Raw genomic sequence first — 14,767 nt, forward strand, 5'->3', positions numbered from 1 at the left:
GAATTTTGAGAAACCTTTAAATATTAATCATTCATAAAAATGTACTGGATAAACACATACTGGTACCAAGAAACTGAAACATATGAGCTGTGCCATGAGAAAACCAACATAGTAACTTTGCGCATCCGCGCAGTCTGGCAAGGATCCATGCTGTTCGCTTTCAAAGCCTATTGGAATTAGAGAAACTGTTAGCGAACAGCATGGATCCTGACCAAACTGCGCGGATGCGCAGGCTGGCCTGGATCCATGCTGGTCGCAAAGCCACTATGTCTGGTTTCTCATGGCGCGGCTCATATGTCTATTTCATACAGGTCACATCGAAAACAGTGTATTACGGCTTTTACTTATAGCAATTTAAACAGCATAGCATTTTATGAAATACAAAATCCCGACTGACTATGGCGTGAAATTCGCTCGGGTGCTATTGTAAGGCTCTAACCACCGAGCCATACAGCCAACTCCCTGACGCTTCCAATCGCTTGCCGCAGCACCGTAACACTTTCCCTCTTCAAAGATGTCGTAATTTTATGATAACATGTAAGCCATTTTTGAATAATAGAAAGTGATATTTTCGGCTCGAGATAAAGTCCTATCCCGAACGAACCCCAATATCACGACTTTTAGCCGTTACAAATCAAAGAAAATAGCATTTTATGTCGCAAAATCAACTGCCTTTGGTAGGATTTGAACTCGGGTCATTCGGGCGCTAGTCCATACTCTATCCAATGAGTCGAAGAGTCGATTCCCTGATGCAGAGGTCACAGATTGGTTTTAAACTTACAGGCTATGTGTACACGACCGTAACAGGTGTTTTCAACCAAATTAGTTAGGTGTTTTTTTTTTTGTAATTTTCACCCAGAGAAATAGATATATTTTCCTACAATATAACATCAGCTTACTAAATCACGTAATTAAAATGTTTTTTTTATTCGTTTCACTAAAAGATAGCGGTGTAATTGAACTTATGTGTAAAAACACAGATGAGTAAAATATCAAACATTCTAATATCAGCGTTGCTGAAAATAAAAACACTTACATTGTTACCAATTGTTGCTGTAACATTTTTCACCCAACTGGCATCTTCAAAATCTTCATACTTCTTGTAGAAATTCGCCGTAACTTCAAATGTAGGCGCAATATTCAAATCATTACAATTGTCACGTGACACAGTATAATCGCATTGACCTTGGTAATGATATAAGTTTTGATCATAGGTATGAATGTGAGGATCTCCGAATACTTCACACTTGGCGAGAGCTGAAAAAAAAAGCCAAAAATGATTGCTACATGCTACCGAGTCACTGCGACCATAGAGTAGATATAACACAAATGTTTGATGCTAGGTTAAACCTTGCCTTAACCTGTAGTCAGTATATTTTGGTGGTGTAAACCTCTTCTTGCTCTAAACAATAAGGTCGCAGACATCCAGTTAAAGTCAACAACATTCAAATTAAGGTCACAGACACCCAAAACAAGTAAGTCCACAACACTCAATTCACAGACACACTTTAGTACATGCATGTGTTGTAATATATTGTTGCTATAAATTGCTTTAATTTCGATAAATAGTTAGACTTACTTGAAGTCTAACTTGATACTGATCACGTTTGCATACAAATTCAAAATTTAAAACTGATCAATAGTGTAGTAAACATGGTGAACATGTAAACGCGTCATGGATAGGTAAAATGTTGCGGAAACAAGGTCACATTTCTCTTTTCCTTATTAGACCAATAAAGTTACCGGATAATATATATCTAGGAAATCTCAATTGGGTCTCGAAAGGACAAGGACTGATGAATACATAAATGTTTAAGAAAGTTATGAATAGAAGTAAAGCGTTTGAGCATAGTTCTAATACAGTATGCCATTTCTATTACTTCTAAATAATATATAAATCTAGATATGAGCCGTGCCGTGAGAAAACCAACATAGTGGCTTTGCGACCAGCATGGATCCAGACCAGCCTGCGCATCCGCGCAGTCCGGTCAGGATCCATGCTGTTCGCTTTCAAAGTCTATAGTAATTAGAGAAACCGTTAGCGAACAACATGGATCCTGACCAGACTGCGCGGATGCGCAGGCTGGTCTGGATCCATGCTGGTCGCAAAGCCATTACGTTGGTTTTCTCATGGCACGGCTCATATGAAGTCAAAATTTTACCGATAAATGAAGGTGAACGAGATCTTCTATATCCGTATAAAATTATACATACAAATCACGACATGAAGTCCAAATTTATTCATAACTGAGGTTGAACAAGATCTTCTATCTTTTAACAAATGACTCATCATTGACTTGCACAAAATTGCACCTTATTTCAAACACCCACACCCACACCCACTCCCTATCTCTTTAACCGCTGGATCCTGAATGGGGACTCCTACCTTCTTTTAGTTGTTAATCCACGTTCAATTTTTACATTTTTAGGGGCCTCAACGGCCGAATGATAGAGATCACTGATTTCGAATCACTTGTCCCTCAAAACTTTGCTTTGGTATAAAATTATTCCATACTGGCGTACAGAAGGTCGACTGTTCCACCCAGGTGCCCATCCAAACTTGAAATAATGCCCAGATAACATCTAAGATCTTCTTCCACCATCAAAAGCTGGGAAGTTGCCGTTAAGCCTATACTTGTATGGCTTGTATGACATTAAACGCAACGGAAGATATATGTGTACGTAAAGCCTATTTATAACTGCTACAATGTTTATGACTAATTCAACAAACTTACCTCTACATGAAAAACCATCCCCTCTATAGTTCCTATTACAGCGGCATACGTACGATCCTGGTTTATTGTAGCACTTTGCGTTTTCATCACAATTGTGAGTCCCTTCCACACACTCATTTATATCTGTAATAAATAGTATAAAACCAAATATGCATTAATTATCTGGTTCTTGTTCTAGAATGTGATTTACAGTTTGATCTGGTTGTTATTCTAAAACGTGATTTACAGTTGGATCTGGTTCTTATTCTGGAATGTGATTTATGGTTGGATCTGGTTCTTATTCTGGAATGTGACTTATGGTTGGATCTGGTTCTTATTCTAAAATGTGATTTAGAGTTAGATATGGTTCTTATTCTAGAATGTGATTTACAGTTTGATCTGGTTCTTACTCTAAAACGTGATTTACAGTTGGATCTGGTTCTTATTCTGGAATGTGATTTATGGTTGGATCTGGTTCTTATTCTAGAATGTGATTTAGAGTTAGATATGGTTGTTATTCTAGAATGTGATTTACAGTTGGATCTGATTATTATTCTAGAATGCGATTTACAGTTGGAACTAGTTCTTATTCTAGAATGTGATTTACAGTTGGAACTAGCTAGTTCTTATTCTAGAATGTGATTTATAGTTGGATCTGGTTCTTATTCTTGAATGTGATTTATAGTTGGATCTGATTCTTATTCTAGAATGTGATTTACAGTTGGATCTGGTTATTATTCTAGAATGCGATTTATAGTTGGAACTAGTTCTTATCCTAGAATGTAATTTAGTGTTTGATCTCTTTCTTATTCTAGAATGTGATAAAAGATTGGATCTTATTCTTATTCTATAATGTGATTTAAACTTGGACCTAGAACTTATTCTAGAACGTGGTCTAGGGTTAAATGTTATATACTTATTCAAGAAAGTGATTAAAGGCAGTTTTGCAAGTTTGGATAATAGTCCTTTTATACAAGATTCTATAGCCTCAGTTTCAAAACATTATGCTGCACTAGAAGTTATGTCCTTCGTGATTTACTTAACTGATTAAAATATAGGGACAGAACTTCCTGTACAAATAAGGGTAAAGCTACAACAATCACGTTTGTTACATAAAACTCTCACAGGTTTAAGGCCCGACTATACTACTGGAACCTGCAAGGGAGCCATCTGGCATAAAGGCGGACAGGTTATTGACCACTAATTTTCCACTTGGGCTGCCCAAAGAGATCAAATTTTGGCTAACTGTTTCTGTTTTAATTTCATTGTGGATGTATTTTTCACTTTTTGGTTGAACAAATTAGAAGGAAATTTCTAACTGGTGAAGATAAACTCAGTTTTAGTAGGCGTGGTAATACCAGGTCACAGCAGTGTGATTTTGATGGGATTATGCTTCCCATTTTGTCAGTTTTCTTCAAAATGAGATGCGATTTTTACTCTGAAACGGGTCTAGCTATGTATGGCAATTCTATGAATATTGTCCATTTTATTAAGAGAAATAACATTAAAACACTTTGGACCTTTACGAAAATGCTGCTTAACTATGTAAAGAGTTTACTTTCTATGTATTTGTTAAAAATAATTTCGACCTCTACTGCGCATGTTTTGAAACAGAAAAATTTTTTTTTGACATATCTACATGTTGTTTTTTTCTCCAGGAAAATACGTTCAGAATATATTCGCTAGTACGCACATGTATGTTAATTCAATGGTAAAAAAAATACGATGATTAGCTGTACAATTAAGTTATACCAGTATTAATAAGGCCTTATCTTTTATCCGGCTAAATTTCTGAAATGGACTTGTCCTTCATTCAATTTTGGCAGATCCACTTATTATTCAAAAGGGTGTGTACTAAAAATTTACTGACTGAACACCGATCAGTGTAGACCATGATCAGCTTGCACGGGTCCACGTGCAGGCTGATCTTGGTCTGCACTGGTCGCAAAGGCAAAATCACTTGCAGCTAGCAAGCTAAGGTTAAGTTTTAGATTCAACGTGGCATGATGTTGTAAATTGTTGTTTATATTGACTTTGTGCATAATTATGTTATACAAAATGTCACTATATTAAAACTTATTTACTTACTTACTCACTACCTTACTTTCTTACTTACTTACTTACTTACTACCTTACTTACTTACTTACTACCTTACTTACTACTTACTTACTACCTTACTTACTTACTTACTTACTTACTACCTTACTTACTACTTACTTACTTACTACCTTACTTACTTACTTACTTACTACCTTACTTACTACTTACTTACTTACTACCTTACTTACTTACTTACTTTCTTATGTATATATATATTCACATACCGACGCACTTCTTCTTTGCGTTAGGTTTTGGTCTGAATCCTTCTTGACATGTGCAGTTATAGGACCCTTCAGTGTTGGTGCAGTCAGCATATGGAGGACATTTATTCACACCCTCAGCACATTCGTTATCATCTGTTAAAATATAACACATATTCTGCTTTTGGCTATATATTTTCAGCACACAAAATTTCCATCAATATAGAAAAGAGACAGAATATCATTATGGCCATGCTTTTTGACTAACCGAGACAGCTTGAAAAAAGATGCAGAAAAGAGTCATACAAAAAAATCATCAAAATTTCTTTGAAAGCGTTCCTGCACATTCAGAGAAGAAGATTTTTGCAGGTTTTTAGATAGCCAGATAGCTCCGATCCTTTTTACGTTGAGATATGGCTTGAAATAAAACTAGCATGCTTGAATTAATCCAGAAAATGCATATATGCTGTTATATAACTCCAACTCTATAATAATTTTCACTGAAAAACGAAATAACTTTGAACAAAAAATAAAATCTGATGCTTTAAACACGACTGTTTTCCTAAGCAACTGAAACGAAATGCGCATTACTTTCGGTTTTCTTTATTTAGCTGTCATACGCATACAGAAAAAAAGAAATATTGATAAAGTAATTTTTGTCATCTCTTATTCGCCGCTAAATGTGAGAATAAGTCCTGGTGAAATATTAATTCACAGACTTTGTTCATACTTAATTTACGCTTTTCCATGGAAACACACGCCAAAGTATGATTCGATCTATAGACTTATTCAATATACTTTCAAAGGCATTATTCATTGAATGACTCTCGTAATTTGAACAATTTTCGCGGAGATGCACCAAACAAATATTTTATTGAAATTATTTCAAAACAAGACGAGCAGTTAAAGAGGAGATGTCAAAGATGACTTTGCTACTTTAAGGTCCATTAGCCTTTTGTGCAACCGAGGAAAACCTTATGAACACGTGTCTAAGGAGACTAGTAGTACTCTGAAATATATACTAGTATACCATCTTTGTCAAATTGTTTGAGAGATGTCGTTAGAAACATGTGTTAATATAGTTCTGCACGTTCGGATCAAAGAATTTTCTACAACGTAAAATTTGATTAAACCCTGATTTTTTAAAACTTCAGAATATACTTAGAAAATTCAGCAAATAAAAAAAAAGTTCACACAAGTTTTATAATGGGAGTCTACGGGAAGATCGCAATTTTCGTAACATTATCGCGAATAGAAATTCTTCTATAATGTAGATTTTAATTAAACATCTCATAGTTTTAAATAAATATATGGTCTATAATATTGTGAAATAAAATGTATAGGTTCGTGGGCTTGTTTTTCGAGGTATTTGCCAATGATTAAAGTGATCCGCGAATATCAAGCTGGTTTTAAGACATTATTTTGTATTATTTAACGTGTCAGCTGCTTTGATATATTAGTTTTAACTTTTGGAACGTTGCCAAGGTAGTAAATTTATTCATGGGTAGCCATTAGTTCATTAATAAATGACGTTACGCAACTGGCAACACAAGACGGCGAGTTGTCCTTTCGCCGGTGAGTTGAAGGCAAAATGTGAATATATTGTACAGATTGCATTCTATCAAATTACAGTAACTTATAATGACTTGCAAGATATAGGACATTGCTAAAATTTCAGAATGTTTACTTTTGAATGTGGATTTCATATGTTGGCTTGCTCAAGATACATCCTTGTAATCTCCTTGAGATATGAGACTAAGCCTTGAAAATATATTAGTCTATTTCAAGTGAGTTGCTATGTATAAACATACAGACAATCGCATATATTTCAGAGAAATTTGTAAGACAGAAAACGTAAATTTACCGTAGCAGTTTCTTCCGTTAGCCCATTTTTCAGGTCGGCCTATTGCCTGCCAGCCCTCTTTGCACATACAGTCGTAGGTATCCTCAAGCTTTATACACTCTGCATGCTTGTGGCAGTCATGGAACCCCATTTTACATTCATCTAGATCTAAAGTAACCATAGTAATAGCATAAATTCAACATTCACTAGAGTAAATTGCTAAGCTTCACCGATTCAAGCCTATCGTATCCACCGGATGAAGACGCTGGAATTTTCCTAGGGGTTATCTCAAGGTAGTAGACTGGAAATGACAATCGGTAATTTCCGCCAGTTTCCGTATTCTCCGTGTGCGATTTCGGCATTCTCCGCTTGTTATGAAAATTATTTTCTGTTCTGCCATATATGAAGGATGGCGAAATCACAAATGGAGGATTCGTAACTGCATTGAAATTTCCGATTGCCTAATGGGTCCATTACTAACGTTACAATTGATATATTTTGTTGAAAAATATGGAGCTATTACTCAATTTTTCAATATTTAGAAGCTAAATGACAGTTTAACAGAATTGTGTTCCAGCTTCATTATGCAGCCATGATTTATTTACAATCCAGCAGTGGTACTGACTGATCTAACAACTAGAACAGAGTGTGACCTACTGGTACATTTGTCATAAATAAGGGGCAATAATTCAAATGTTTGCGGTCTTAATGGGGTAAAGCGTCAACAAACATTCACTCTTCTAGGCCATATACGTTTTGAGCTATGAGCACCACAAACAAAAAATCAACTATTTTAACTATTTCAAGGGCCGTAACTCTGTAATGAGCACTAAAATCTCAAGAAGGATGCCAAGTGTGCAAGTTCACATCCGGTGATAAAAATGCAAGGTTTTATGAATTTACATCAAACACTTTCTGAGCTAGGCACGTTATTAGGTAAAATGTGCATTTTTGACGATTTCTAGGGCCATAACTTTAAAAATATGAGATGGAGCAAGACAACAAACTGGAGGTGCGCAAGTTTATATCAATTAATCATCAGTATCAAATACGTTTTGAGCTAGGCGCATCACAAAGTGAAAATGTGCATTTTTGACTGTTTCAGGGGCCATAACTACCAAAATAGAGAGCGGAGCCAGACAAAAAAAGGAGGTGCGCAAGTTCATATCATGATTAAGACTCATGCAAGGTTTGATCAATTTATATAAAATACTTTTTGAGCTAGGCGCGTCACTTCGGACGGACTGACGCATGGACAAGACCAAATCTATATGCACCCTCCGCTCAGTGTTTGGGGGCACAAAAAGTCACAATAAAAGCATGGCTCCCATGTACAATTTACCAATTCACTAATTATTAATTAATAGAGTACTTTAATCCTTTTCAATGAAAGTTTTATATAACGAAACGAAAAGTATGTACCCAGCTCTTCCTGCGAACAGTATAATGGTCCAAGTATCAATTCTCCAGATGGGTTAGGGGTACCCGGATGTTTAAACATCATTTCCCAGACTGCAAGATGGTCCTTAATCTGGAATATTCCGGCATCAGCGCGTGTTACATTGTCCGCCGCATCGCAGTTACAACGCCTATAGGACAAATAAGAATATAATCTTTTTTAATATTACTATTATTTTATTGTTCTACAATCTTTATAGAGCATTTCTTTCATGTATTACATGTTAACGCAGACATCGAGAAATTATTACAAATATTTAAGAACACAAAACTAAGGTATATAAAGGCTAAGTGACCCCGGGGCAGGGCTTTGAATGTCCCTGTGTCATGATTTGAAAAATTTTAATAAAGGACCACTCGACAATGACACACGTAAAATATCTAAGCTCTGTGTCTCTCGGTTTCAGAGAAGAACATTTTTTAAATACAATGTATGTTTTATTATAGAACTCATAAGGAAAAGAAGCCTTAGGTCACCTAGAGATTATTTTACAAAATTTTTGAAATCCAGCTAACAGTTTCTGAGAAGAAGATTTTTAAAGATTTTCCTTTCGGTTGCCACGACAACCATAATTCTGAATGGATATTATTGACAATTTTAAAAGGGGAGGATCATTCCTATTAAGTCTGGTGTAAATCTGCCCAGTAGTTTTAAAGAAGAAGACCTTTTTATAAATTGTTGACAGACGGACGACGAACATCAAGCGGTCACAAAAGCTCACTTTGAGCCTTTGGATCAGGTGAGCTAATAAAAAACATTAACCACAACAAAGAGCTCCAGATAAATATTGAACCTAAACTTTTGAATCTAAAGGGTACAGTAATCCTTGATGTGTGTTGGAAAATGTATTTGGCTCATTGTTATTTCTCATTTATTTGCAGTGTCATGTGACTTTCTCATCGTCACGTGGTATCTCGTGCAGGCAGCGGATGGCGGACTAATGTTTCACTTGACATCGGCACAGTCTAAACTGAAGCTAGGTTTTTGTTAAGATTTGTGGACGTATTTTGACATTTTGGTAAAAAGAAACGGAAGAGAATATTGTATATGGTGAAGTGAAAGTCAGTTTTAGTAGAGAAGTACTACAGTGGAACTTCCGAAAACCGGACCTTCTAAAACGTCATGTATCCTGTCGCAGCAGTGTGATTTTGATGGGATATTACAGGAAACAAATGTGACAAGAAAATCTCTCTTAAAAGATATATGACTCAAACGTTTCTCTTCATGTAATGTCAGTTTGGTCAAAATACTATAAATTTTTGTATGGACTTGTTCTCTGAAATGGTTTTAGCTATGTGTGGCATCTTTTTGAAAATTGTCAGTTTTGATATGGAATATATAGGGAATACTATTTAGGCAAGTGTGACTTTAATGCATTAAGATAAAAGTAAAAAAAACAATCTTACTTTGTCCATTTGCAAAATGCTGTGTACAGAAATGTGACATATTAACAGAAATTTAAAGTAGTAGAGCTTTCCATTGTCTGGGAGCAGTAAAAAGAGCTTTCCATTGCCAGTGAACTGTGTCTGAAAAGCTCCAGCTGTCACAATCAAAACGGTTCGAGCACAACAAATGACATTAGATCGCACATTCATAACCGGCTTTAAACGTCTACCTTTTCTGTCATATAGGCTGGGAAATGCTCTTGTAGAGACCATTGATGGATTTAGTGAAAATTTTCACTGCACATCTTACAGATAACAAATTAAGTTCCTTTATTTCAGAGGTAAAATGACTGTGACGGTGCAACCTAGTTAAAATGCGAGCTGTTGTATTGTAGACAAGATTTCCAAAATGGTGTTGGGACTACAACCCAGAAACATATTACAATAGTCTAACTGTGAGGTAATCATGTTATTTATAAAAGAGTTGGTGGTATCACGACTAAGTTACAGTCCAACTTTTTGTGCATATCCAGCCCTGCACACAATTCTTATCCATATTAGAATCAGGGACGTAGCTTGAACAATCTTGGCAAAGGACCACTAGACAATGCTTGATTAAAGGTGTCTGTACAGTAAGCCATTATTTAAGTAATCTTCAAATGTATTCTATAGAAGATCTGATGGCCCTTAAATGTGGAACCATTTGAGCATTCTTGAGAGGTCTGTGTAGAAGCGTTTCTATCAGATTCTGATCCAGTTCAAGCAGTTCATGAGAAGTCAACTGAGAATGTTGCACGACGTAAGCTATTAGAATTTTTTCTTGTTTATTACTTAAGGTGGAATGCGCCCCAAATTTTTTTTCCGAATTTCGTCCTGAAATTTATACTGTACAAAATTCAGGATATATGCGATTAGGTTCCGATTTTACTTTGTCGCCAAATTCTTCGAGTTTTTGCTATTGTGTCACAAACATGCCCCCTGACGTCACTTTTCGTGCAACGCCCAGTTCCGAATGCTCTCGGCATTTTTCCTTTCCTGCGCTCTGAATGTCATAATAATGAAAAATACAAACTTATAATCACTTTGCGTACAGAAAATGCTACTCAATGGTACAAAATTCAGCGAAATAAGATTGATGCTTAAAACGTCAAAGACGATATTGTGACGTCAGAACGTAAAAACTCACATCAAGTTTTGCTATAAATTTTGCATTAAAATCCAGTTTACAAGAAGCCAGCTCGATAAAAAAATTTATCGCATAGTGCGGCAATTTTCCTTTGATCTTTGCAGCATGTTATACATAGTAACACACATTATTACTACAAAACTGTGCTGATATCTTACAAAACTGTTCCGATATATATCGGAACACTTTTTCTCTATGAGTTTCATAAGAAAAAAAGTGTTCCGATATATATCAGCACAGTAAAACTGTTCTGATATATATCGGAACACTTTTTCTCTATTGAGGTCCTATCAAGGGAGTATAATTTTTTCCTTTCAAAGAAAAGATGATTTTAGCTCCAATTTACAGTTCACAGAGAAAGAATATATTTATCGCAACACTTTTTTTCTTACAATGGCAAGGTCCTATGGAGGGAGTATTATTTTTTCCTGCCAATGAAAACATGATTTTATTTCAAATTTATTGTTCACGGAGATAGAGTGATCACAAATACCTGCATCTATAAAGTAAAAGAATAAATAAACTAGAATATTTCGAAGATTCGATATTTATCATTATCTCTAAATGAACATCAGAAATACATGATTGTCATGAAATATGAAATTCAAAGTTTTCTTAAATGTTTCTTAAAACTGAAAAGCGCTAAAAAAGTATCCGTTATGTGCTATTTTGCTAAAATGTATCTGCTATGGCACTATAATGTATGTGCTACGGGTAGGTCAATTATATAATCATTATGAACAACAATTCCAACACACTGTTACAACAGTTCTCGTACGATATTAAAACTGAAAAGTGCATCCAGAGAATGAGTGATTTCCAGAAAATAAACCCTTAAAACTTGGATCACTGCGTTTATTATCCACTGACTCGTCGTTATCCTTTAGAACACTTTCAGCATTTTTCTCATTGACCGTTTCACACTGTGCCTTGATTGTCGTCTGCGGTGGATTTAGTGTGTTTGAAATTTCTTTCAACATTGCGGGAGACGGTTTTTGGTATTTCCTAACCCCGGTAGTGGATCTGTGGCCAGTTCGTTTCATAATCTCTTCCTCGGGAATTCCTCCTTGGTAGAGTGTTGTGGCACACGTTTTCTTACCACTATGGTTTGTGTATCTACCTTCTAAACCTGCAGACGAACAAATGTCTTTCATGAAAGTTTTTAACTTATTAATTCCAACAACTTGTTCCCCGTAACGCAAGTGTCCCTCGGATTTGTTTAAAGGCCGCCGATAAAATGGACCCGAAAGCCCCAATGCATTCAGATACTGCTCATAAAAGTCAACAATTCCACTATTTTCATCATAATGTCTTATAATTTTTGGTTCAATACGCCTGTGTTTTAATCCTCCATTGTACGTTTTACTGTTTGTACCTTTAAATTCTATGTAACGACCATTTTCGTCACTCCCGATTGCAAATTGGTTACAGTTTAATGTTCGGTGTTCATCCAAAGCCCTTAATCCGAAAAATTTACAGTTATAGAAATACATGGTATGCTGAAGAGCAACAGATGAACTGTTCCCAAATACACCTTTAGACCACAAAATCTTTTCATCTTCTTCATTGACTGGTTTTGCCTCCCTATGACCAATACCTAACCCATCCTTTGTCAGCTTTTTCATCTGAGCATCTAGTACCTCGCGGAACCTCGCGTATCGTGCATTCGTCTCATCCAAGAAGTTTTTATCATAGATGCCAGAAGATCGGAGATTTCTCAAGAGTCCACAGGCAATATTATATAGCGATCCAGGTGGGTAGGGGGAACCATCCTGCTTTCTTGCTTCTACCACAAAACTGCAAGTATAAAAACATACTAGTTAATGTTGTACTCTCCATGAATTCAAAAATCTAAAAAGAATTGCACAATATATCAATGTGGCATTGTGCTCACTGCTACAAGTAGACACCATTGTTTATAAATTATATGACTGAAAACTTGTTGAAAAAGACGTTAAATCCGAACACACTCACTAAGATTTTACCAGTTACAAATCTAAATCGACATGGCCGTCGATTTATTTTGACTAACAACGTACATTTCCATGCAAAAATGTTGAAAACTTTCTGAAAAGTACCAGTTTTCGAAATCGTAATTTTGCCTATTTTCATAATTGGAAAGCTACATTTTTACGCCATTAAACATGAAAAGTGATTCTTAAAAGCTATTTTAATCACCATCGGATACCTTTATTCAGGAATGTCTAGTTTAAAACTATCTTGCCAAGCAAAGCTCTATTAAGGATGAGTTAGATAAAACTGTATTTAGAAATATATATCCTAAGAATGCCATTTTTAGTGACCATAAATATATTTTTCAACAACATCTGGAGTTCATTCAGCAAAAACTAGAAACTTGGGCTAGTTCGAAATATCCAGTCTACAGTGAATAGGCTCCAATTTATATAGAATGCAGTCGCAGCCAAATCTCAAAGCGTTTGCAACTGATCTCGTCACTTCAACAAACCTGTATAATTCACAATGCTACATCTTGATTGCATTATAATTGAAACAAAGGTACATGTGCTTTTTGACTTACCGTGAAAGGTGTGTGTTGATATCGCATTCCTCGAGTGGTGGAATTTCCTCTCCGTCCAGTTTCCGAACGGATCTCCAAGCCTCAAATACAGAGGTGGCCCACTTTGTACTCCTCTCGGTGTTACCCGATTTCTGGTCCTTGATCAGTGCGTCAAAATCTTCAGTTTTGGTAGTTTTTCCAAAGCGATTTTCACGTGTATCCACACCTAACAGTTCACAATTTTCTCCAGTCGGTAGTTTCAACGTAAAACTACCGAAAAAGTCTGCACTGGTGCAATCCTCTACAAGATTTTTAAACTGAGAATCTGACAAGTCAAACGATTCCTTGTTTTCAAATAAATCCAGAGCTTGCGACAACACTATATCGTCTTCTTGCATACTTTCAATCTCGTCAAGAACCTGAGATAAAAATATGTCCTGTCCATCATCTAATTTTAAATCGGAATCCGACCTATTTTGATTTTTTATACTCCGTTTTTGTTGTTTTTTTTTACGTTGTTTTATTTCTGATAGCTTGTTCGCGTTTACGTAGCTATACAGCATGAGATAGCGCACTGAAATGAAAAATATTACTTGGGCGCTGAAGCAAATTAGACTCCGAGATAAGCGTTTTGCCAATGAAATGCAAAGAGTAAATACAAATGTAGAAATCTGTTGGATACTTTTACCTGGGGAACACATTTTCTAAAACAGAACGTTTCTGGGTTTCAGTCAGTGAGGTGCAGAAAGGGAATCATAAGTGTAAAAATAATTATAAAAATTAATTTAAATGATAGATCTATAAAAGAAAAATAATAAATAAATTGAAATGATAGAACTATGCGATAAAACAGTTATAATATGTGATGCTCGTGTGTTACGAGGATATATCAGAGCTAGGGGTACATCTCGGTATATTTCTCTTCACATATCTGTCTCGGCCTAACGGCCTCGACGATATGTGCAGAGAAAAATACCCTCGATGTACCCCTAGCTCTGATATATCCTGGTAACACACTCTCACACATACTATAACTATTACGTATAACTTTTGCATGTTGTTTCACAGTATGTGATCGTCTAACAGACACATAAATACTTAGGGGTCACCGACTTCTATTTTTCGCAATATAATATAACTTTACCCCCACCCCCACATGGTTTTAGGGTATATGACGTTAGAGTTAAAAAGAATGCGTTTTCAACTTGCACAACTTACGTTCGTGTTAAAAACGAGATGTATTTATTATAAGAAATGTTCACGATATATTCCATCTGAACTGCAGAAGAAAAGAAAACAACTTTGAAAAAAAATGTATATACTTCATACTTTTGTCCGTAAGTATTGACCTGGCACTCATT

The 14,767-nt window shown here is 35.7% G+C and overlaps 2 protein-coding genes across 2 annotated transcripts in view; both read right to left on the minus strand.

Annotated features, from left to right (window-relative positions):
* LOC123560993 (uncharacterized) overlaps positions 1 to 14,767 on the minus strand; it is a 164,841-nt gene that overhangs the window by 27,610 nt on the left and 122,464 nt on the right. The window contains exons 35-39 of the mRNA XM_053552200.1: positions 8,281 to 8,447; positions 6,880 to 7,026; positions 5,040 to 5,171; positions 2,736 to 2,858; positions 1,037 to 1,257 (exon numbers count right to left, since the gene is read on the minus strand). Of these exons, the coding sequence (XP_053408175.1) occupies positions 1,037 to 1,257; positions 2,736 to 2,858; positions 5,040 to 5,171; positions 6,880 to 7,026; positions 8,281 to 8,447 (790 nt within the window). The remainder of the gene's footprint in view (positions 1 to 1,036; positions 1,258 to 2,735; positions 2,859 to 5,039; positions 5,172 to 6,879; positions 7,027 to 8,280; positions 8,448 to 14,767) is intronic.
* Positions 11,177 to 14,034, minus strand: LOC123564042 (uncharacterized protein KIAA1958 homolog). Its single transcript, XM_045357301.2, has 2 exons — positions 13,428 to 14,034; positions 11,177 to 12,685 (listed from the first exon to the last, which is right to left on the minus strand). Exons 1-2 carry the CDS (start codon positions 13,967 to 13,969, stop codon positions 11,671 to 11,673), a joined length of 1,557 nt encoding a protein of 518 aa, XP_045213236.2. The 5' UTR covers positions 13,970 to 14,034; the 3' UTR covers positions 11,177 to 11,670.

Source organism: Mercenaria mercenaria, chromosome 10 (genome assembly GCF_021730395.1).
Source record: "Mercenaria mercenaria strain notata chromosome 10, MADL_Memer_1, whole genome shotgun sequence".
Classification (NCBI taxonomy): domain Eukaryota; kingdom Metazoa; phylum Mollusca; class Bivalvia; order Venerida; family Veneridae; genus Mercenaria; species Mercenaria mercenaria.

Excerpts from the sequence above, each read along its gene's own strand:
- LOC123564042 (XM_045357301.2), bottom strand. The coding sequence starts at position 13,969 with ATGCTGTATAGCTACGTAAACGCGAACAAGCTATCAGAAATAAAACAA. Across the intron at positions 12,686-13,427 it reads ATCAACACACACCTTTCACG|TTTTGTGGTAGAAGCAAGAA; the intron begins GTAAGTCAAAAA and ends TTATACTTGCAG.